Consider the following 25,423-nt stretch of genomic DNA (forward strand, 5'->3'; position numbering starts at 1 on the left):
TATACAGGTCATACATTGCGATGTGCAATTTTCACAAAAATGTGTTTCACAAATTACGCAAGGAACTAAAAACAGCAGTTTTTTAAACCTTCTACATCATATGCAACTTAGTGACCAATTTGCCTGTTACAAATATTCACCACTTAAAAGAAAGTTTATCTGGATCGAAAATTCACATAAGTCAACCCAAAAATTACGTTTTCAATATTCATATTGCGAAGTGAAACAGAAATATATTATTTAGTTGTTAATTTTTTTTAATTTCGTTTTCTACAATTAACTTTCTATTCAATCATTATTCGTTCGTTATTAATTGTTATATACCGAAGGAGTTTAAATAGAATATTCCAAATTTCCATTTGAATTTAATTTTTTTTGTATAGGGCTGTAGAAAAAAGAATGCATAAATTGTCTTTTTTTCACTCATGGAATTGTCAACTTTTTCCATTCGTGAAAAAAGGCCACTTTATGGACACGTTGCATGAATTACTATAATGAAAAAAAAAACTAGGAACTAGGATTCTTTAGAGTGTAAATTTAGTTATAGGAATACTTGTTCATTGAGGAAAGAGGGTTTCTTGCTAAAAATATTTTGGCAAGTCCGTTTTAGAAGATGAAGGCTTGGATAAATTAATCTAGGATACTCGATATAATTGGATAAAAGAGAATAAAAAATTGTCACCTATTGAAAACACATCCTAAGGAAGAATACAAGAATATGAATACCAAATTATTTCTACAATTAATCACTCCAACATTTTTTTTCTCAGCCTTGACTGACGATATAATATTAAAATTTTGGAAATTTCTTCTAATTGCAAAATAGACATTCTCTCAATATTCGGGATACGTTATAATGGGTGAGATTATTAATTCTAACTTTATGTATTACGATTTAAATATATTCTAAAAATTTAGTTTCATATAATGAAAATATTACTTAAAATTCCTGTTTAACTAAAAACACATCAATTAATCTCGAAGATTTCTATAGAATCGACAGATTGATAATAAAAAAAACCTGCATAATTTTAATTTTTCATTGAATAATAAACTACATTATGAGAGTACAAAACAGTAAAAAAGGATTTTGTTTCGAATCTATTAATTCTAGGAAAACTTTTTTGTCATTAAAAAAGGCTTTTAAATATACAGATACTTTGAACTATATTTTGATTTTGTTAAACTACATTTCGAAAAATAATTAATTTGAATAAATAAGTTTCGCATACCTTCATATTAGTCCCACATTTTTAGGTATGATACCTAAAAGTCGAAACATGAGATGTTAACGTTTCAACACTGATTGATGAAAAAATTTCGTTCTATATATGGACGTTATATTTATGGTATAATATAAATATTTTAAGAGACGTCACGTTATATAAAATATATCTCAAATCAAATTACTTTATCTGATTGAGTAGGATTATATAAATAATTCACTGATTGAACATGTGATTATAGCTTAATATATCTACACAAACAATAAATATTCTGTCGAATACTCACTTTATAATCTAAATAAAGGCAATGGGGAATTGCATTTATAGTAGTATAATATTGATATGATAACAATTCTAATAGAAATAACACCATGTACAAATTAATTAATAAACATAAAGTAAAATTATTCCTAAATATATGACATAACTTGAGTGTCAAATGTGAACTGCTTAACATCAAGCATCAAAAGTATTTGTGGAAAAAATATCCATTTTAAAGAAAAATAAAGTGTTTATTCCAATTAATTATTATAGCTAAAGTAACCTTTTGTTATTGAACAGAATATTAGCAACAAAAAAGCATCCATTTCAAGTGAGTTTCTAAGTTTGAAAGAGATTTGAGTGGTTTGAGTACCAAAATTCAAATTAAAATTATGGCACGAGTTTGCGGAATCACTCTAAAACAAACCATCAGCGACGGCAAGTGAAAAAAATAATGTTCTAAATTAATATGAAGCAAATATTATTCAACGAGTATTTTCACTATCTTAATTTTTATTTTAAAGTGGTGTACCAATGCTATTGTTTATTACATTAGATATGTTATTCGATTCTAAGATGATCTAGTTTTTCCTCGCACAAATCATTTCATTTTTACGCGGTAGGAAAAAACGCTACAGAATTGGCTAAACTAGTCTATCCTGTGGGCAATAGAAGAAACTAGAAGCGTAATATGAATCGATGGTTTGGCCTAGTCTATAATAATATACAGTTTACACTACCATTACACCAATACTCACAATTACACTGTCTGTGTAGACAGTGTGTTTAGGATGAATATTATATATCAAAGATGTAGATAAAATAAAATGAAACAGAGTTCAGATAATCATATATACCATAGTATCTTTCTGCAGAAATATATGAAACAACAAATGTTGTTAAAATTCGACCTGTGCCACATGGGCCACATCTACAGATTCCATCTCCACCTGTTATTTTGATTGATGTTCGAGGTAAATCTGAGAATGAGGCCCAATCATCAGAGAATAAATTTACTCTAGGAAGCCACAGCTGTTTAGCCTAGAAGAATTAAATGATTCGATTTGAGATTTAAACCTATCGAAAGAGGAATTTGAAGTTCTAAGCCCAAAACTGAAATTAAGGAATTTTTTAGTCCCAGGTACTTCCTTTTCATTGTATTGCTATAGGAAATGAGATTCACTACCATTATTTCAGGGAAAAAATTCTATAGTGTTCTGTTATAATATTTCTGATCTAATGAAATATTTTGAAATCACTTACAAAACGTCTGAGTGCAGACTTATTATTGATTTCTCTCAAAGAAGTTTAAAAGGGGTTCTTCTGCATAATGGCAGTAAATAAGTCCTCATTTCAGTTGCCTATTTCACTCACTTAAAGGAAATATATGAAAATGTAGGAAACCTATTGGGCAGCATCGAATATGCGGAGCACCAATGGCTTATGTGTGATGATTTCAAAATTATATGCCTTCTGCTACGTCAACAGCAGGGTTATACGAAAATGTCGTGCTTCTTATGTGAATGGGACACTAGAGCTGGTGACGAATAGGGAAACAAAAATTGTCACCTAAATGACAAAATTCTGAAACTGGTATGAAAAACATCCTGCATCAACCTTTGATTTGAAGATTTTGCTACCACCGCTGCACATAGACTCGGATTGATGAAGCAATTTGTGACCACTTCATCAAAAGAAGACGCCTGCTACTAGCTAGTATTTTTCAGCAAAATTTCCCCGCACTATCTCAGAAAAAATCAAAGCAGGAATATTCGTTGATCCACAAATCCGAATTTTGATGAAAAACGCAAATATTGAAAAAAGTATGAATGAGAAAAAAACTAGCTTGGTTAAGCTTTAAAAGCGTTGTGCGCGTTGGGCAACAATAAAGATCCTAAGTATAAAAATCTAGTAGGAACAATGTTACGCTATTGTGGATGCAACATTCCCCCCTTGACTATTTCCCAAAGAATCTAAGGGATTACAGTAAAAGAAAAGGTGAACGGTTCCACCAAAACATAAAAGAAATGTAAAAGTGGTACCAAGGTAGGTAGAATAAAAATATGATGGCTGACTACTGCTCGAATCTCAGGAGAGATTGCCAAGAGACCCATGAGATGTGCAGGAAATCCAAAAAACAGTTCGAAAGCTAAAATAAAATACTTACGTTACTACATTATCTAATTTTACATACTTCAAAATGCCTCCATGATTTTTTTAAATTAACTAATAAGTCCGCATACATTCGTTACTTATTCATTTTCATTCACACACATCTGGGGACGTAGACTAATATTGAAAACAAAATTTGTATTGATGATATAGGAAACAACAGGTTTTTTTTCAAAAAATACATATCATTGTGGAGTGAAATCCCAAAAAAAAATTAATTTGATTATTTTTTAACAATTTACTTCACAAAGTGTTCCCAGCTTTTCCACCTTTTTTATTCACTTTTAAGTTCGTTCGTTGAAAAGCTGGTGACGTCCAATTTAATATTGATTGTTCACCCCATCTAAGTACCAGCAATGTATATACTGTAACTTAGACCTAATACCACTTCCTGAGGAAGAGTCTCCACTATAGGTGTAAAGGTGATATTTCTTCTCCATTTAATTCTATCTTTTGCTTCCTATTTAGCCCGCCTCTAGTACAGTTTTTTTTCCGATTTTTTACTATTTGCCTCTACCCTTGTTTTTGTTTGTTTCGGCTCACCTTAACTGCTCTATCCTCCTTCATTTTCACGTCTGTTGTGTCCAAACCATCTCAACAATTTTTGGATTTTTACACTGCACTCTCCAAGTTCGCGTTCAAGTACTGATTCGTAGATTCTCGATTTGTATATTCTGTTATCTCTTTTTTATTGAAGAATACTCTGCAAAGGGCTACATATGTACATATTCTCTTATTTATCCTATTGGCTACTTTTCCGTCAATTCTTCCATCTGGTCTTACGATTATTCTAGATAAAAAGCCTGTTAACATTCTACTTCTTATATTTGCACAGTTATTTCTTCTGGTTTGTTCGATATTTTCATTATTTCTGTCTTTTGTATATTTATCTGCATTCCATATTAGTTTTTTTCATTACTCCACTCCACTGTATCATGTTTTGCAGCTCTTCTTTTGTGTCGACCGCATACATTAGTTCGTTTATGTAGATTGCTCTCAGTCTGTTGTATTCTATGTGTGTTTTCTTCCATTCTTTGTTCACTTCTTTACCTATATTTTATTATCACTAAAAGAAACAATATCAGGTTCAAAACGACTCCTTGTGAGTTACAAAACTACTTGTCGTTTTGCTGCTAACTAGTACCACATTCTCTGTTTTCTTATATCGATACTTTTCTATTAATCATTATTTCCTAAATCCTTCTCTAAATCAACTTCTGCAACATAAATCTCATTGTCTGTATCTGTTATTTTTTCTGATATATGCCTCAAATTGATCACCAAATCTTTATCTAAATTACACATTCAAAGAGCTGGTATAAAGGACAGAGTAGCGATATCCCTCTATAGTTTTTGCAATCGCTAGAACTGCTACTATTGCTACATTCCAGTCCTCTGAACATGTTAGTGTATTCCATATTAAGATAGAGAAATTAGATCGAAACGTTAATAATATTTTCTGACTGAAGAGATTGGACTAATCGGTATATCTGCAAGCGAATTATTGACTAATTTATAGACTTTTGAAAAAATTCAACAAAAATTAACAGATAATTTTCATGATTTTTTGAAACATAAACCTAGCAATTTCGAGATAACGATCAAACCGGTCTCATAAGTACTGCTTTTAGCTATTTATATCATGCCAATTTATCATTATGAGTGTTATTGTTACTAATGTGTGAACAATTCCATATTGTTTTGAGATATTTTTATGACTAGTCATATATTTCGTTTTTTTAACATTTTTGTTATTGTTAATCATTCTTTTATCATATATTCATAAGATCAGAACATCTTAACGAGGTTTAATGATTTTAAAAAAAATACCAATTCGCTCAGTTGACAACCAGTGAATCATATTAACTAACAACGTAACTGAGTTATCATTTTTTACACATGAAACCCGAATTTTAACAATACAGGAAAATATAGACGTAAAAGCTATTTTTGAAGAAAAATGAAAAGAGAAAGTTCACTATTTCCTTTGGAAAACAAAATGTTGAGCACAAAAATTTTAAAATTTGTTTGAATTTGCTTATAAGACTTCATACATCTACGTAAGTTTGTGAATCAACTTTCGGCAAATTCAAGTATTTAAGAAACAATCTAAGATATAAGCTTACAAACGAAAATGCTGAAATTTGTTAAGAATTGAAGTTAATTCAGAATCAGCGAATATCGACCAAAAATTGAAACATTGAACGATTCTGATCATTAATATCAAAAAGCCAGCATAATTTACACCAGTAATGTATGCAGTCATTTCAGTGATCTCTTAACTGTGTTTTTTATAATAGCCCCCTCCACATTAAACTCAAGCGTCAAAAATGTTTTCAATAAACTAACCAAAGATACTGGTCTAATCCGAATATCTAGAAGCGAATTGTTGGCTTATTTATATACTTCAACAAATATTAACAGATAATTTTCATAATTTCGTAAAATATCAACCTAGCAATTTCGAGACAACGTTGGTTCTGGCCTCATAAGTACTGCTCCTAGCTATTTATAACATGCCAATTAATCATAATGAGTGTTATTATTACTAATATGTAAACAATTCCAGATTTTTTTGAGATATTTTTGATACTAGTCATATATTTTATTTATTTTAATATTTTTCATTTGGTTAATCATTCCTTTATCATATATTTATAAGATGAGGAATATAGACTTAAAAAAAATTAATGAACAAATATAATGTTAACTGAGTAAAAATTTCTGGAACCCTTGATGATATTCATACTGAACACACTGTTTACACCACCACTACATCACAGTTACAATTACACTGTTTGACGCGCGTTTCGATAAACAAGTTAACGTCTTCAGAGACTGAAGGTAAACTAAAACCTAATAACTTCACTTACCTGCTTTATACTAAATTTTCCCACCATTAAACCTTCTCACGCGAAAATTCATTCCAAAGGGGGTACCTTTTTGGCAAGAATCTTCACATTTATTCCTTAAATAGTAAAAACCATCGGCTGTAAGGAATTGGACATTTATCCCTATTTAAGCTACTCTTACATTTAACAATTTCAATGCTTTCAAATGCATTCACCAATTTATTATTGGATATATTTTTTAGCAATTTTACATTAATTATATTTGTTTCATGATTATGACTGGCAGCGTGATCGACAATATTCGATTTTCCGGTCTGTCCATATTTTAATTGAGCTATATGCTCTTTGAACCGGACAATAACGGATCTCTTAGTCTGCCCTATATACTTCCCGTCACAATCGCCACAGCTAATTTGATATATACCACTCTTTTCCAAATTTGGTATTTTATCCTTAAGTTTGATTTATAAACCAATTTAAAACCCACTCTGTTAAATATTCCTTACAATCCAATATAATCAGGATTGTAAGGTATCAGATCAAATTTTTCGAAACGCGTGTCAGACAGTGCAATTGTGAGTGTTGGTGTAGTAGTGATGTAAACAATGAAAATCATTTTATTAATGTTCAAGTAATTACCAACTACATTAATGCACTTTTGTAATCGAAGCTTCTACATCTTCAAAACTTTTGGTTAGTCAACTTTTGGAATACTCTTAAAAAATTGATGAATTGCTGCATCTATCTCATCATCTGTCGTGAAACGTTGAAAACGTCAGCTTTAGGTTGATGAATAACTAGAAATCACACATGGTCATCTCAGGCGAATAAGGTGGATACAATGATTTACATTTATTGAGTCAAATGAACTTCAAGTAAACAATTTGCTGTAATTGTACGTTCATCTTCAAGCTCAATTGCTTCTAATAATACTGTACTATGAAAAAAAACTACTTCCATAATTTTTTTGGCAAAGCTTTGCTTTTTCGCTATTGTTGGTGAATCTTCGTGAAGCCACAGACGGTTCTCCTGATGGGATGATCATGGTATTTATGTTTCATCACCTGTTACCATTTTAGCTAGAATCAAATGACTACGATTATTGAACATAAGGTTTACCGAGCGATTCTTAGTCGCTTTGCCTTTTGGGAAAACGTTAAGCGTATATGGCACGCAAAGCTTTGGTTTTTATTAAATTGTAATAGGGAAACTTCCGATGAGATGACATGAATTTTTTCGGTAACTGTTTTGTCCATAAATGATCCATTGTGTAGTTAGAGCGTAGATTCTAGTAGTTATCGGTCAGAAATTTTGCGAACTAGTTCGGGGAAGTGAGGTCAAAATATCAACATAACTTCAACTATTCCTCACAAGGAATATTAGGCTCTTAATTGAATGTCGAATCTTCTAGATTATCTAATACACTCTGCTGGAGCATGTGACGCAACTTGGAAATACGCTCGACAATCGAATCTTTTACCTGTACCTCTATAATTCCTTGCTCGCAAACAAAATGGTGACATCAAAACTGTAGAATATTTTGTTACCTATAACATTATATACTAAGATTGTTAAAAAAAATTGTTCATTTATGCAGCAAGTTTAATTAAAATAATAAAATGAAATTAATAATATACGGAAACATAGAGAAGAAGTTGGAGAGAACGAATTGTAGTTTAATAAAAATTATAAACGAAACAAATTTTATGCACATATTTTTTTAATACTTAGACTAAGCTAGTTTTTGTTGGATTTTCCTTTGAAAATGTGATTTCAGATTTTGTTATGAATAATAAAAAGATGGGCTTCCAAAAATCACACAATTTGAAAAAAAATTCTAATATATTGATTAAAAGCTGAGATAACGAAAATAGAGTCCTCTAGGTACTGCTAGAATACTATATGCGTCATGCTGGGAAAAGGAAACGAATCAATCACGAACTCAAAAATCTTATAGTGTTCTGTCACGAGCGGATGTTATCTCGGCTTCTAATTATCGTATTCATTTTTTCAACTCTTTCACCATTATCGAAATTTATATATCCGAAGAGCATACGTTTTGTCAATTTCAGTGTTTTTTAAATATTCTGTAGAACATTTGCGAAATATAGCAATATCAGATACAAGCACATAGCTGTTTTCTGACTTATTACCCAACGTGTTCCCGGTCATTAAGTGCTTTGTTATTTTATAACGCAGACAAGTGATATTTGATAAAACGATCTTGAATGGTGCTCAAATATCGAGGGATCTGAGAAAATATTAGGTGAGTAAATGAAAACAATTTTTTTGTATCAGCGAACTTCATGTTTTGTACTGCCTCATGTTTATAGAAATATTTGCCCCACCCGTTTTCTCCCTTGGGACTTATATTACCTATCGTATGTAAAATCATAACGTATGAATATAATTTTTTCAGAATAAATCAACGTAAACGTACTCTGCGATAAAAAGACCCGAAAAAGATTTTATCAGAAGAATGGGAGGAAGATCTATTCCATTGTTTTGTTGAAAATAGTTATTAATGTTCTCCAGATCATGAAGATAATGCAGATGATATTGTAGTCGAAGGAAGTGAATCGGATTCATAGGAGGTTGTAGGAAGAGAAGGTGGAGGAGAAGCAGAACATATTTCTCCCTCAGCTCAAACATGTACAGCTACTTTCAGTCCCAGAATACAAATTACTATTGAGATTGAGCGTTCTCTCCTTGATTTAAACATATCTGCAAATGAATTAGACAAATTATACCTAGAAGATATTCTCTAGAACCTTGCTTATTGATATTGATGATTCTACCAACAAACGCCTGCACATGAGTTAAGCTGATTCTTGGGTATACCCTAGTGATGTGTTATAACTGATCACCAGAATTTAATGATTACTGGTCACGTAATGAATCTCTGGCCAACGCGTTATGAAAAAGGCATTAAGTAGAGGCCAATGTACTTCGATTCTATAACAAATGTATTACGCAGATCTAGAAAAGACCGAAGATTGAATACGTATGTGATTGGCATATTCATTAAGGCGAAGAACTTGGCAGGTGATATAATTTTTGTATATGCTTCTATCGCTTTTTCACGAGTGTGAATTGAATTAATTGTAAATCTACCTTTTGCCTCCAGGCAAGACAGAGTTTTTGGTTAGTGATGAAGGTATTATTGTAATCATATGGCTAGATTCCAAGGAGGTTCTAGCCTTGTGTAACTGTCATTTAAATACAATAGATATTGTGAAAAGAACTCTGAGAAATTCACCATAAGAGAATATAGCTCATATCATTCCTTGTATCACTAGCCAAACAGATGATAGAAAAGGGCAGTGAAAAGGCTACCGTAAAAAGCAGTCTTACGATATGGCCAAAAGCCAAAAACTTAGGTCCGTCAAGAAGATTCCACCAGTATTCCAAAAATAAGGTAGAAAAGCGTATGAAGACAATCTGTATAGCTTGTAATTTTTTCGCCCGGGAAAACCAGATGGAATTTTCATATCCGACCTGTATAGAATACCAGAAATGCCGTTTGGTGATGTACTAATTACGGGCCCCCCGTTTCCAAGCTCAAACGTCGTGTACCTTATCGATGCTGTTTTATGTAGCCAGCTCCCCGACTATTATTTTAGTTGAAACATCTATACAGGGTGATTCTGAATAGCACTCCAATCTCTCGGGAAATGATTCTATAGGTAAATATAAGGAAAAAAGTTGGTAGAACAAAACTTCCAAAAACCAATATTGGGTTTGAAATTGTCATGCAAATTTGTTTGGTCTATACGTAATTTGACCGGAAAAATTGATTAAAATAGGTCTCGGATCTGTAACTTTAATAGTTTTTACGTTAACTGACGTAAAATACAAAAAACTCAACTCCAAAATACACTTTTTTTACGTTTGGAGTAAAATAACTCCGTTGAAAGCCTAATAAATGCATTAAACTTTCAAATAAAACTTACAGATAATTTAATTCTGAAGAGAACGATGTTTACAACCTCAATAAAAAGTGAATGCAAGTTGAAAATATCTTTATTTGACTTAATGAAAATCAAAACAAAAATGATGTAGGCAAATGTTACGTTCTGGATAATATTGAGAAAATTATTTATTAGACTGATCAAAATTTTTTCAAGGGTAAAGTAAATAATTAGAAGCACTGAATGCAATAATAAGCTGCAAAAAAAACTAGGAAAGGCGAAGCTACATCTGTACAAAACAATAATAACAGTGAGTTACGGAGGCGAAACGTGGATTCTGAATAAAGCAGAGGTAGATAAACTAAAGAAATCAACAAGGAAACTGAACATGTTATTAGCAATAATGTTCATTCTTTTCAAATTAATGATTGTATATCGACAATCGACGAGGCTCTAGCAATGGTAAATGATGAAGATAATTTACCAGTAATAGGAAGTATGAAACTATAGAAAATTTCAAATGAATTGAATTTTTTGGAAGAAGCGGGATTGTTTATCAGCACTGGTGGAAAAAGGAAAAATAGTTTTTTGATGGCAGATATATTTCAGGGAAACACGAAAACAGAGAACATGTGCAAATTGAATAATCTATTTAGATGAAACATGACGAAATTACTTTAAAAAAATAGTCTGGCAAGACAAATCGGTTGAAATGTAGTAGTTTTATTGCGATGATTCATTAACTGGTTTGAAACCTATAATTGGGAAAAGTTGAAGTTTGAAAATAATACCTATCGGAGAAGACGCAGGTTTTGTACCTATTGGTTGAAAATGTGCCCAAATTTCTCTCAACGTTTTCCAAAGATTAACATGACGAAATGAATATTGATGGTTTCTATTTGCATAAAATTCTGTATCTAATCATAAGTGAAGAGCGTTGCTCTAGGTTTAAGGAATATTTTCCCATGGATAACTGGAACAAACAACGCATAGAAGGTGGCTTAATTGGGAATTACTACTAACTATGGTATGTGTGTCCAAGTAGGTAGCGTTCTACAATTGCTACATAGTTATTTGTATGCCAGAGACTGAAAGTGCTACTTTGTTGGACGAGCCTGGAAACATCTAAACAGCAAAAGATGAGTCCAACAAAGTAGTATTTCAGCCACGGCGTACACAACATTTTTTAGACGACGCATAAGATCAAAACATTTTTAATTACAATAAGAAGTAACTCTTCATCACTGATGTTTTCTTTTTCATCATCATTCATTGTTATTCATTAATTTAGACAAAACTTCTGATAAAATAAATAATTTCAGAAAATTAAAAATTTAAGGTTACGCAAAATGATCGAAGTGAAACTGTCAACTGTCAACATTGAAGTGGCTAGAGTCACATTTAAGGAAGTTAAAGTTGTCTACTCCAGAGCGTTCCGAAAGTGTTTTGCAGTACGGAACTGTCACTTTCACCACATGGAACACTCAAAACGCAGCTTTCGGTATGTAAATGAATACAGAACGAACAACTTTCAGATGGCGTCGTCTAAGAATATTATTGTGAATTGAATGAGATCAAGCTAATTTGAGCACAAATTAAAAATATGTCGCTTGTCACATTATAACATTTGAAGTGATGTTTGACAACTTTTTTACAATCATACAATTCAAAAATACAATGACAATAATTCGTATGACGCGTAATTAAAGAGGAACAAACATGTTAGAACTTGACAATGGTAGAGGAAACTATAAAATTACTTTTTGAAATTGATGATGATCATCAAGAGAAGATGACCTCGACTATTTATAAATATAAATATGTTGTTTCATTTCATATACACGTTTCTAATACGTATACAGAGTTAGTTCAAAGTAGGTATAACATATCTGCGATTAGCGGTATCTACAAAAATTACAGAAATGATAGTTTGACTACTTCCAAGGCAGTACTCTAGCTAACTCATTGAAAATGACATATACAACCAAAATAAAATGAAACGAGTTATATTTTACCATATTTAACAAAAAGACAAATGTTTCTCTGGTAAAAATGCAAATTCTCGAAGTGTTTAGCACTGAAACGCAGTTGCCGCGTTTGCTCTAAGCATAACGAACCTACGGCGTTTCTACTAAGTAAGCATCACTTCTTATGTTGATCAAAATGATGAACGACAGATTCATGTTCGTAGTGGTAGGTGTTTGTTTATGAAAAATATGTCAAAAAGGGTAAAGTTAATTATGGTATTAGCTCAAAATGTGCAAATAGAAGAACGGTTTACAGAAACCGAGATATTAATTGAAAAAGATATATATATATAATATGTAATGGCGTCAGTAGCAGTGGAGATTTGTTCCTCAACCAAATTATTTCAATAACAGTTATTGACGTGAATTGGATAAAACTTCTAAATGTTCTTGATTTTAGGTCTCTTCTGTTTTAAAATTAGTTTTCTTTATAATTTTTTACAGATACATGAAAATTATAAAAGAAAAAACTAATTTTAAAACAGAAGAGACCTAAAATCAAAAACATTTAGTAATATAAAAATATCAAAAGGTCTGATGAAAGTTTCTATCTTCAATCTATAAGATGAAGCTATTAATACAAAGGCAAAGAGAGACGTATGATTTTCCAGACTTAGATACGATATTATAAGCATAGATAGAAAGAAGCCTTTAAACCAAATTAATTAAACTTATCTGAGAGATATTGTGCAGATAATTGCCGGACTATAAGAACATTATCTCCATCTTTAAGCAACTCATCGCTTAGAAACCGCTACATGCAGATACATCCTGATTGACTTTGTCCATTGTATTCAAACTAAAGTGGTTGTAGTCCAGACCAGACCATTTTCTGTTACATCTTTTGATACATTTTCCGCTTAACATTGAATATACAATAAGCCAAAAGACCTTTATTGAGGATGTGGCTGTACTTAATGGTTATGAAATAAAAATTGTAAATTGAAGTTGAAGAAATCTCTTTGCAAAGTCACCTTTTTTCAAAAAAAAAACGAAAAACAGGAAAATAATTGCTGTGATACATTTCAATCCGATTTATACAAAAAGATAAGAAAACATCTTTCACAGAGTAGACTTGATAATGATCTATAAATCCAACAATACATTGAAACAATTGTTGGGGAATCCCAAAGGGAATCCCATCATTGTGACAAGAAGTATGTTGGACAAACTAAGAAGTCTATTAATGTCGTTTAAGTTTATTTAGTTTAGTTAAAATTTAGTTTATTTAAAATATGTATGGACAGAGTAACACGAAATAAATATAAATGTGGAATTATTGATAAATGTATCCAACAATAAATTGTTCTGAAAATATTGAGATTGTTAAATGTAGTTTAGTTCGACTTCAGTCTCTGTAGTGTAGTGTAAATAATATAATCAAAATGAATATTAGTATATATACGTTGTGCAATATGAAGTTGATATAGAAGAAGACGGAAATAAATAGGAAAATTAAAAGTACCAACAAAGTATATTATGTTCTTGCCAATGGATTCATAAATAAGAGAAAAGTGTTAAGAAAAACCAAAATAGAAGTATTTCGAACTATGTTTAGGCCCATACTAAAATATGGCTGCGAATCATGGGTGCTAAAGCAGCAACAAAAAAGTAAAATACAAGCTACAGAGATAAAATATTTGAGAAAAATAAAAGGAGTAAGAATAAGTTTGGCTGATAGATCTATCCAACTATCAGATCTTGATATTAAATGCTTAGTTATTCAAAAAGCGAAAACTACATTAAAAGAAAATTATTATCCGGAAAAAAAGATGAACAACATATTCAAGAAAAGGATAAACATATTACTATAATCAATCAATAAAACATTTCTCCTTACCATATGTACAAAGACTATCCCAACAACTATCGAACTATTTCTATAATTATGATATTAGTATGTCATAAAGAATTATCCAAATATTTCAATAAACTAAAATCTAAAACATCCAAAAAAAAGATAAATTATATATAAAGTACCTTGAACTGATTTTGACGCTGTCTACATAGGACAGACATCACAGTATTTAGAAAAGAGACTAAAAAGTGATCAAAACGATAAAAAAATAAAGCTGCATTAACGAACCAAGAAAAATACGAAAAATATAAGTTCAATTATAAAGATTCAAAAATTCTTGAAACGGAATCTAATACACGAAAAAGAGATTATTTAGAAATAATTCATATTCATAAGAATGAGACAGCTATATATGATAAGAAAGACCTAAATAATTAAAGTAAAATCCATAGCTCTATTTTGTTAATTCTAATACAACTACAAATAATTTTATTGCTGGCTGCTACATATTTTTGAGATGTAAAAACTAAGGAAAAATAATTTTTTTGCTATTCATGATGTAGGTGATCTATTGATCAATATACTAAACAACTACTTTAAATCAGAAGTGACCTAAAATTGAAACGATAAACATTTCAAAAGGTTTAAGGAATAAGAAAATAAAGAAATTCATATATTTATATATGAATATAGTTCCAGAAATTCCCACCCAGTCATAAAAAATAGAAAAAAATATTCAATACAATAAAAAAACATAATTGCATAAATATGGTATCACAATATATGTTTCAGTTCATTACTTTTATATCTCGTAATAAGAAAGCATCTGAGCGTTTTTTTGTATCTCGCAAGTGTTATATAATTTAGTTCTCAAGTATAACTTCTCTATTTCATGTTCTTCTTCATGATGGATGTATAATATTTTTGCTAATTTCTGGTTTTAAAGAAATGTGTTGGGGACTTTATAATGTATATCTATTTAAATTTTGTCTTAAGTTTACTGCAAGTAATGTATTTGTCGGATATCTAATATTTGATAAATAATATTTCTGTCGTATTTGTTCAGTAGTAATTTAAAAAATTTTCAATTTCAAAAAATTGTATTACATTATAGTATGCGCTTGAAACATCCTCATTCAATGAGTTCATAACTGATTCCACCAAATTTCTTCAAATGATTATAAATATTTTTAGGATTCAAGTTAAAATAATAGATTAAAAATATTAACAGTTTGTTGCTGAATTTTTTATTATCATTTGAAATATTTTTCTTTCCATAGCGAAGCTACAATACGTGTAAAATTAATTATTTGTATTTATATCTAGAAAATTCATAAACTGATATAAGATGCAAGGTATGTCATTGAAAAAATCTATCATTGCAGTCACTTTACATTTTCGTCACCACTCAGTATGCTTTGATGAAAAAATATTTATCATCTATGCCATACCTGTTATAATCTTGTTCCCGTTTTGTTTGTGAGATATTCCATTTTTCCATACTTTAAACTAACCCTATAAAATATAATACTTAAATGTTCAAACATAATTCACACTGTTAATAATATCAATAGAGCATCTTAATAGACGTGAAAGTGGCAAAGAGAGGCATTTCGACAAAAGACACTAGGATAGTTGAAACATTAACTAAAACAGGCATCGACAATAAAGAAGAAAAAAAAACACGGAAAGCAAATCCAATAGGAACGAACAAAAAATGATGAAGCCCAAAATAAAAATACTCCACAAGCAACGGGAACAATCCTAAATGGCCAACAATGGACGAATTTTTAGGAAAACTTACAATAATAGTCATAAACTTGAAAATGTTATTATGGGAATATCACTTATTCGAATGTGTTTGCATCTTTCATTTTAAAAATTTCAAATAATCTAACGGCTGAAAATTATAGATTTTTATTTTATTTTCAAGCATCATAAGCAATTACGTAAAGGTGAGAATATTAACAAGAAGATTCAGTTAAATATGATTAAATACGTTTCGTTAAAATGGTGATAAAGGAACTAAACACCTCACAATTTTAACATATAGAAAAACTAACTAATCTTAGTTCGAAATATTTTTTTCACGGAATGAAAAACTAATCATCGCAAATTGAGAAATAGGAAGTAAGATATTAGTTGTTTTCAAAAAAGAAGAAACTTACGTTGTAGTCGTACTTATTGGAAAAAATTCCAATCTACAATAATTATTTCTGCATTATATTTTTTGAAGTTTTGTAAATTACTAAATTTCAATCCATTCTTATATTTTCAAATAATTTGGAGAATTTTTATTTTCAGAGTGAATATTAAGACTCACCTTTTTCGCCGTTGGTCGCGAAGAATGATGTACATTTATTGGAGCACATATTTCCACAAAATTCAAATATACCTAATTTATAACTGAAATAACTAACGCAAACAACAGTGATATTCATAATAAATCATTACAGCACCAATTGTTTTTTTTTTATTTCTTGCAGCACAACACAATCAAAATTCTGTCTGTGAAAAGTTAGTAGATAATATTCACCAAAATTGAAAGTTTCCCGGGTTAAATCACAGAACCGCAAAACATAAATAGTAAAAAGGCACGTGCTTGTTTAACCACATAAGCACATACAAACACTCACGCCTAACTTCACTACGTCGGTATTGATAAAGATGATTATCAGTTGAATAAAAAAGAGGCAGAAGCAGATAGATCCAGATAGTAGGCGCGAGAATTAGGTGACCACCTCCGCGGTATACGGATCAACGAATGCTGTGACTCGCGAACAGGTGAAAAACAAAACGTGAGCGCAGTCGCTGGGTTATACCTGTGTTGTTGTGTATTCTTCATATGTCATGGAGTCGCGAGGTCATTGTTTACTTATTAGACTTTGACATAGACGATTATGAATTGAGAAAGACTATCGGTTTATAGCGGTCAAGTTTGATTTTATTTGATGGTCACGGTCAATACTTACATGGGATGGTACTCAAAATATCTATTATTCATCTTTGTAATTGTTTGTATCATTCATGACGACTCCAAATAAAATGCACGGATAATCATATATTTTGCATTGCAAATGATTGAGATAAAAACAAGGTTCCGTGAAAAATTATACAAGCGATGTGCACAAATTATTCTGATAATTGATACGTTAATTTAAAACGAATACATATTAATATACTGTCCCATTATTGTAATAAATTTTCTTATAAGCGCAGACGATTCCCCGCAACAATACGTGTCCTTTGTGATAAGTGACAACAAATTCAGTTCATGTCAATATTTCAGAGGTTTTGCAAGCAATACGAGTTACATCGAAATACATCACATTGGTTTTATTCACACTGATACAATTTTTTTCTGATTTATGTTTCTTCTAAGAAATTGCTTGGTTACAGTTGCTGCTCCCTCGATTCAATTATTGCTAATACTAGTTTGAATCCATCGCCTCGTCACCGAGATACAGGTGATGTTGTTTGGGATATTTTTATGTTTTTCGGATTTTCTTTAGTTGTAACATAAACTCGTAGCCATAAATAACGCGCCACCCTTTATTTCAATACCAAAACCTAAAATGTTAATCTTTTGGGTTTCTTATTTTTTTTCTATCACAAAAAGTTAGGGTATCTTAAATGTTAGCAATAAAATGTAGCAAAATTTCTTATCAGCAAATAGCTGTTTTTGTGGTTTCATAAAATTTTAATTTTATGGATATTTTCATGTTTCTTTCATTCTATTTTTGTACCAACTTGTGGACAGCAATAATTTAAGCCAATCAAGGTGTGTTAAAGTCGAGACTAGCTAAACAAAAAATGAATAGAGCTAGGCAGTTAAGTGAACGCGAAGCTGAAACAATAGCCGAGTTAGTTGGACAGGGACAAAGTTATCGTGAAGTGGCAAATCTGTTTAAGAGTACACCACACAACCATTGGATGGAAATATTTCGAGAGACCGGTTCACATTCTAGGAGGCCTGGATAAGGACGTCCTTCAGTTTTAACTCCTCGAGATGACCATTTTTTGAAATTAAATTCATTAAGAAATAGGTCAATGACAAGTGTCGAGCTCAACAGCCTTTTACGAGAAGTCCGAAATGTAAATATCTCTGATAGATCAATAAGACGACACCTTCACAGAATGCTGGTGTACACAGCAGAAGAGCTCTCTAGACACCTTTGCTAACCAGGCAGCATCGTGTTGCTAGAATAAGATTTGCAAGACGACATTTAGATTGGAATTGGAATTGTAATCAAAGATGGCGAGGAGAAAGATTTGCGCAGTCTTGTATCATTCCTAGAGAGCCATTCCAAGGAGAGTCTATCATGCTTTAAGGAGGAGTTTGTTTTGATGTCCGCACAGAATTAGTGTCTCTTCCTAGAACAGCCCTCAACGCAGCAAGATACATAACTGACATTCTTGAAAATCACGTTGTTCCGTTTGGGCCATTTATTGGTGATGATTTTCGTTTAATGTACGATAATGCCAGACCACACGTTGCGGCAGATGTTCTGAATTACTTTAACGAGGTAGGAATTCATACCCTGGACTGGCCACCAAGAAGTCCAGATGTGAATCATATCGAGATTGTCTGAGACATTTTAAAACGCCGCATCCGTCGTCGAAATCCATCTCCTCAAAATTTAAATGAGCTTGAGCAAGCTGCATTAGAGGAATGGGAGAACATACCTCAAGAAGTGAAAAATCACCTAATTGAAAGCATGCCCAGGAGAATGTTAGCAACAATTACATCCAGAGGCCGAAATACAAGCTACTAGCGTTTTAAAAAAAGGAACATTATTGTTTGGAATGCAAGTTTTATTTTGAAGAAAATTTTGTTTCATCGCAATGCTTTATGTTTATTTTTTTACTGATTAAAAATCACTCAAAATTAGTACACATTTCTTATTCCGTCAAAATGATTGAAAAGAAGTTAAACAATAGTAATATTAATTTAAATTTATTAAACAAAAAAATATTCTCAGTAATCGTGGTGGTGAGTTATTTTTGACCACTAGTGTAGTTTGCTTACATTATTTTCGTTGGAACAAAAGATATGTCAATGCCTTCATTAGCGAGTATTCCATCCTTTGACAGTGATAACAGCTTGCAAACGACGAGGCATGCTTTGAATCAGATTTTGGATCACATTCTGAGGAAGACTATTCCATTCCCGCATTACTATGTAGCATGTTCAGTGGGATGTAGATCTGGACTGAGAGCAGACCAAACGAATTGCGTGATTTGAACCTCGTCAAGATATTCGGTAACTATCCCAGCAGTGTGGGGTCGTGCATTACCATGCATAAAGGTTGCGTCGTTTCCAAGAATAGCCATGGATGTACAACATGGTCTGTCAGGTACCTATTGTCAGTCAATGTCTCATTTTCGATAAAGACTAACTTCGCGTGAACGTCAAAAATATGCCTCCCCTAACCATAACTGATCCTCCACCAAATGTAGTCGCTCGGCAGTACACGCTTGAGCATATCTCCCCACTGAGATCGTAAGACAGAATCGCGATTAATCGGAAAACAATATGCGATTCAAATCCGCTATATTGTCCAAGCAAGATGTTCTCGTGAAAAAATGGCAACCTGGCAACCCGATGTTCACTGAAAAGAGACGATTCAGTAGCTTTGGATCGAGAGGATAATCCTGCAACATGAAGTCGCTTCCTAACCTTACTTTTTACAGATGATGTCGAACGGAACTATAACGTTTCTACTATGGTAAAAAATGACAGAAAAAGTTTCTTGAAGCAGAGCAGTTAAGTCAATATGAACGACCCGTGAGTCTAATACGTGTTTCGTACTATTGAATTAGGCTACAGCAAAAAACACCCTGTTCATCCTCTAGACTACTAGACGATCATTTTCACGAGACCCAAGAGGAAACTTCTCTAATAGTAACGGTGTAGCAACAATTAAAAGTTTTTCCATTATATGAAATCCATATCAGTGTTACAGGTTTTCTGCCAAATGGCCAGCCAGTTTCCTTTTCTTTCATTAAGCCACTGCAGTAGAGCAATTTTCATATCAGGTCCATCTCATAATAAAGCTATATCCTGTATCCTGTACAACAATCCAGAAATAAAAGAACATTTAAAGCAATGGATTCCCACGTAATGATTCAACGAACCAAAAAAATTCAGAGATCAAGAGCATAACACTGGCTAAGGTATTTTGTATCGAAAAAAGAAAAATGTTTCTTAAACGAAGTACGATCGCATAGTGCCAACGTGTCGAAAGAAAGGTATTTTTCTTCACAAACCTATTGGTTTTAAGAAAAAACGTTATGATTGAGAAATGTTTTAAATAAACAATATTTTTAATATAAAAAAACTTGATAAAATTCGATTGGTTAGGACTTGCAATTGTATGGAATTTGTAAAATTTCTAGTTTCTATCTGCACTTGAATTGAAAAGAAAAAAGTAAAACCCAGTTTTTTTCACCAATATGTAGAAGAGATATCTCTGAAAAGAGTAGGCTAAGGAACTTTGGTTATAGCAACGACCTATCCTCATTTTATTACAATGGCCCTTGTTGCGTGAATTTAGAAACGCCCCGTATATTCTAATTAATAAGAAATAATACATTTAAATATCTTCTCATAAAAAATATAAAGATTTTCTGTTCATATTGTCATGTTTCATGGGATATTCAGGAAATGATGAATAATATTCAAAAGTAAGTTAATATATATATATATATATATATATATATATATATATATATATATATATATATTATAATATAATACATATATATATATATATATATATTATAATATAATACATATATATATACATAATATGAAAGAGAATCAATAATAAGTTAAGATTATTCATATTGATATTTAAATTTATAATAAAGAACTATAAATTTTGCTCAAATTGTTTGGGTCTCTTTATTATTAATGAATTTCTAATTTTTATTCTCAATATGAACGAACCATTTTTATACTTTGTTACAATGTTTCAAGAATATTATAATTAAATGTATGTTTCTTCAGTGTATCATAGTTTTTAATACAATTTTAATTTTGTTTATCGTACTGATGACTTCTTAATCTACTTTCTAAATATTGAAATGTCTATCCGATATAAAAAGTATCATAATTATAACAATTCTTAATAACTATTTTTATTCATTCATATTGCTGAAATAATTATCTAGTTCTTTAGACAATACAAAAAATTGAGATGTTTTACGTTTCGATATTTATGATCTATTTTCCAAAAGATGAAATATACACCATTAAACGATCAAAATTTGAGGCACATAATAAAGAACCAGAAAATATTTGGTTTGATACTTCAGTGGAATGTCTCAAGCATAAGAGGACAAGGGACTAGCAAGACCTCCTGAATGAAAAACTTTCATTTGTTTAGTACAGTAAGTAACAATCGAATAGCTTTTCTGATCACTAGCATTAGAAACAAATATACATACTCTGACTTGAATATTCTATAATTATACACAATTATTTATTTTTTATTCTTTTGTTTCTGATGGCAACTACGATCTATCACTGTGAAGTGTCAAACAAAAACAAACGCCATTTTTGATGATGTGGTAAAAGAAGTGGAGTAATCACCAAGTAGATAGTAGAGGCAACCGGCAGCAAACAGGCTTTAAATCAGAATTTCGAAATAAGCAAAACATTTTCGGTTATTTTGTGCAAATTATTAATGTCGCGTTATAATGAAAAATTTCTAATGGTAATTTTTGTAAACATCGCATGACGTTTTTGGAAACAAACTATTTATAGTCTCTACTGCCACTTTGCGTAATTCTGGAGGTATGCAATTCTTTAACAAATTATAGTTAGCACAATTTTCCTCGTATAATGTTCAAACAACTTTTCAATTCAAAATAGAAGGTAGGGAAAGAATGTAAAAAAAATATATATTACACTTGTTTTATAAGACACTTTTGTGGCACTTGTTGCTGCGCTCGTTGTGTTTTAAAAACGCGTGCGACAAAATAGTGTCTTTTAAAACAAATTTTCCAACTATCTGAATTATGACAGTAGGAGATCAGAGTGAAAAATTTCTACTTTTGTATTTGACTTTGTTGCACGAATTTTTTAATAATCTAATGTTTTTTTTATATTTCATGTTTTTTGATGCAGTTTTCCATTTATTGTCTGATTACTCCTTAATCTACTTTTTAGATATAGAGATATTTGTCCTATGTGAGAAACTTCACAATTATGACACAAAACCTCATATATTATTATTATTTTTTATTCTTGCCGCATTAGGAGCTAATATGCATACTGACTTGTTCATTCCATAATGAATATTTATTATAATAATAATTATTTATTCTATTATCTGTAAATAAAAATATATTAATTTTTCCAATATTTTTATTATGGCCTTTAAAAATTAATTCAACAAGTTCATACCGGAAAGTTTCTAATCTTGTATTTGACTTTGTTCGAAGAATATTTTTTCATAATAAAACGTTTGGTTTTTTTGTATTTTATGACACCAAACCTCATATATTACTTTTTTTCTTTTTTGGTTCCCGTTTTATTTATCATCAGCATTAGAAAATAATATGCATTCTGAGAAGTTTCTTATCTTTAAGTGTGAATAAACAAAAATATATCAATTTTTGAGATCATTTTAATTGCGACTATCAAAAATTAATTGCACTCCTTGTATGATTTTCAACAAAACGATTATAGAATGACGTACATTAGTTTCTCGAAGAATATTACGATGACATTGACCGTTGTACTTTTCTATTACTAATAATATATTTAAGGAAAGCAGTGGTTAGATACATACTTTTAAAATATCCGATGCATTATTTGATGCATTTGTGAGTATTACAAAGATAGTTTGCCGATATTATAAATCAGCAGTAGCGTCATTCTAAAATTAACTGAAACAGAATGCTTTGGTACAACAAAATAAGTGATAATTTTCCAAATATTCAAGGAAATTGTTTCTACGTAGTCATCCTCTACAACACTGCTTTTATATATGAAACGTTCAATCAGTTTGACTTATAATGAAGCGAACTTTAATATAGGAATAAAATTGAACGTGGTTCACTAAGTATTTGTAAAAGTTTCAGTGTTTGTGTTCTGTTAAATAGAGTATCTCTATCGTATGATAAAAAAGATTATCAAAATTGAACAATAACACAGGACAACAAAAACATTATTTAGAATAGTACATAATGTTACTAGGAGTGACATATACTATTTTTTCTTCAAGCGTAAAAATAATACATTGAAATTCTTCTTCTTGGTTACAACGCTCATAATAAGGCGTTGCTATCGTTTCTCATTATTTTGTTAGTAGTACAATAATGAGCGTTCATTATTTTACTGGTAAAAGAATAGGTTATTTCTACGATACGTGTTGCCGAAAATAATATAGATATTATTATAAGCTGGAAGAAAAAAAGATTTACTCCAACAGTTTACGTTACATGAAACGTTTGGGCTTGTATTCTTGGAAATAGTGTTATGGAATTTAAATATATCAAAGAGAATCTAAGGGGATAAATGACAACAATTTTGCCAAATCGAATTGTAAAGTGTATATATTCTAAATTATATAATATAAGTAGTATCAAAAAGCTCCGACCTCAAAACTGATATACGCAGTATTGTATTCATTTTATTTTGATTTTCGGATTTTAGTTTAGTTTAGTTTGCCATTCATATTCAATTCAAATTTTGGATGAATATAAACAACATTCAATTTAACATGAAACACAAGAAAAATCAATTGATACCTCTACATATAAAATAAGACTACAGAGCAATATGCTTATCGTCAGTTGGCTTGAAAATATATATGAGAATCATCAAGACAAAGATAAGGAAAAACACTGATAAGGAAATGAAGGATAGATAACATATACATTTTAAGGGAGAACAATAACATATAAAATTTATCGATATAAAAGCTGCATTCGACTCTATAGATACAAAAGTAGTATGGGATAGTAAAATAGGAATCTATAGAAAAATAACAGAGAGTATTCGGTTACCCATTATCAAAAATTGTTTAATAAACGTAACTGTTTATTTTAATAGCAGTGACCATACATATGTGATTACATTAGTGATTTTATGTAAAATACACCCACTTAAGACTTGACATAAGTAAGTTATTTTTTCTTGACTTCTATGGCAACTCTCTTTTGTGGCACTACAACGAATCAGAAACATTAGCAAACATAAAATTTAAGGCGTGAACAAAAGAAATATATGAATACGTAAGAGGGAGAGTTCAAATAGACTGAAAAAGAGTTTAGGATGGAGATGGAAATAAAACAAGGAGGTAGTCTTAGTCCTCTTCTATTTATATTCGTCATAGATGGACGGATGAAGAATTCTTGCAGGATATAGGGCATTTAATAAGTACAAAATTTATGCAAAAGAATTAGCAGAGCAACCAAATTATTAGTCTACCAGACTACGATAAAACCAGTAGTTACATACGCCGCCAAAACAATGAGACTAACAAATATAGACAAAAACCACTAAGGATATATGAGAGGAGAATAATTAGGAAAATTCATGAACCAGTAAATTTTGCAAATAATGACTATAGAAGACTTATGAACTATGAAATTGAGAATATATTAGGAAATGAGGATATAGTAAATACAATTACAGCAAAAATAATACAATGATATGAACACATTAAAAGAATGTGAAAACGACAGAGCACAAGGAAAATCACAGAATGGAGAAGGAGCGAGAAAATATTGCCTGGTAGACAAAAAATAGATGAGAAGATCAGATTGTGCAAAATATGGAAAATCTGGGAGAACGTAATCGGAATAAATAAATTCAGGACAGAGAAAAATGTTATAGTTATATACAGTTATAAGCTGTAATTAAATAGGGTAAAATAAAGCCCACCACACACAAAAAATAAAGTGTCAAAAGAGCTCAATTGAGTGGCTACAATTCTCAATAGAATGTATAGCATTGTATATATATAGAATGAGAGCAATAATAAAAGAGAACAACTATGAACTAGAGACAATCTATAACCGATAAAAGTAAACGGATTAGTATATGCAGACGATATAGTAACCGAAGCATAAAATTAAGAAAATGGAAGATAAAGTAGATATATAGGTAGAGACAATAGAAGATCTGGCATTGTAAGTAAATATCAAGAAATTCAAAAGG

At 30.8% G+C, this 25,423-nt stretch overlaps 1 protein-coding gene across 2 annotated transcripts in view; it reads right to left on the reverse strand.

Annotated features, from left to right (window-relative positions):
* Window positions 1-25,423, reverse strand: part of LOC130441839 (uncharacterized) — a 677,503-nt gene that overhangs the window by 515,457 nt on the left and 136,623 nt on the right. The window contains exon 1 of one of the 2 annotated variants that reach the window (XM_056775649.1): window positions 16,571-17,149. The exons of the other annotated variant lie outside the window; for it this stretch is intronic. Within the exon in view, the coding sequence (XP_056631627.1) occupies window positions 16,571-16,688 (118 nt within the window). The 5' untranslated portion in view covers window positions 16,689-17,149. Of the gene's footprint in view, window positions 1-16,570; window positions 17,150-25,423 lie in introns of those variants that run through there. 2 annotated transcript variants of the gene reach the window in all.

The sequence above is a fragment of the Diorhabda sublineata genome, chromosome 3 (genome assembly GCF_026230105.1).
Source record: "Diorhabda sublineata isolate icDioSubl1.1 chromosome 3, icDioSubl1.1, whole genome shotgun sequence".
Classification (NCBI taxonomy): Eukaryota; Metazoa; Arthropoda; class Insecta; order Coleoptera; family Chrysomelidae; genus Diorhabda; species Diorhabda sublineata.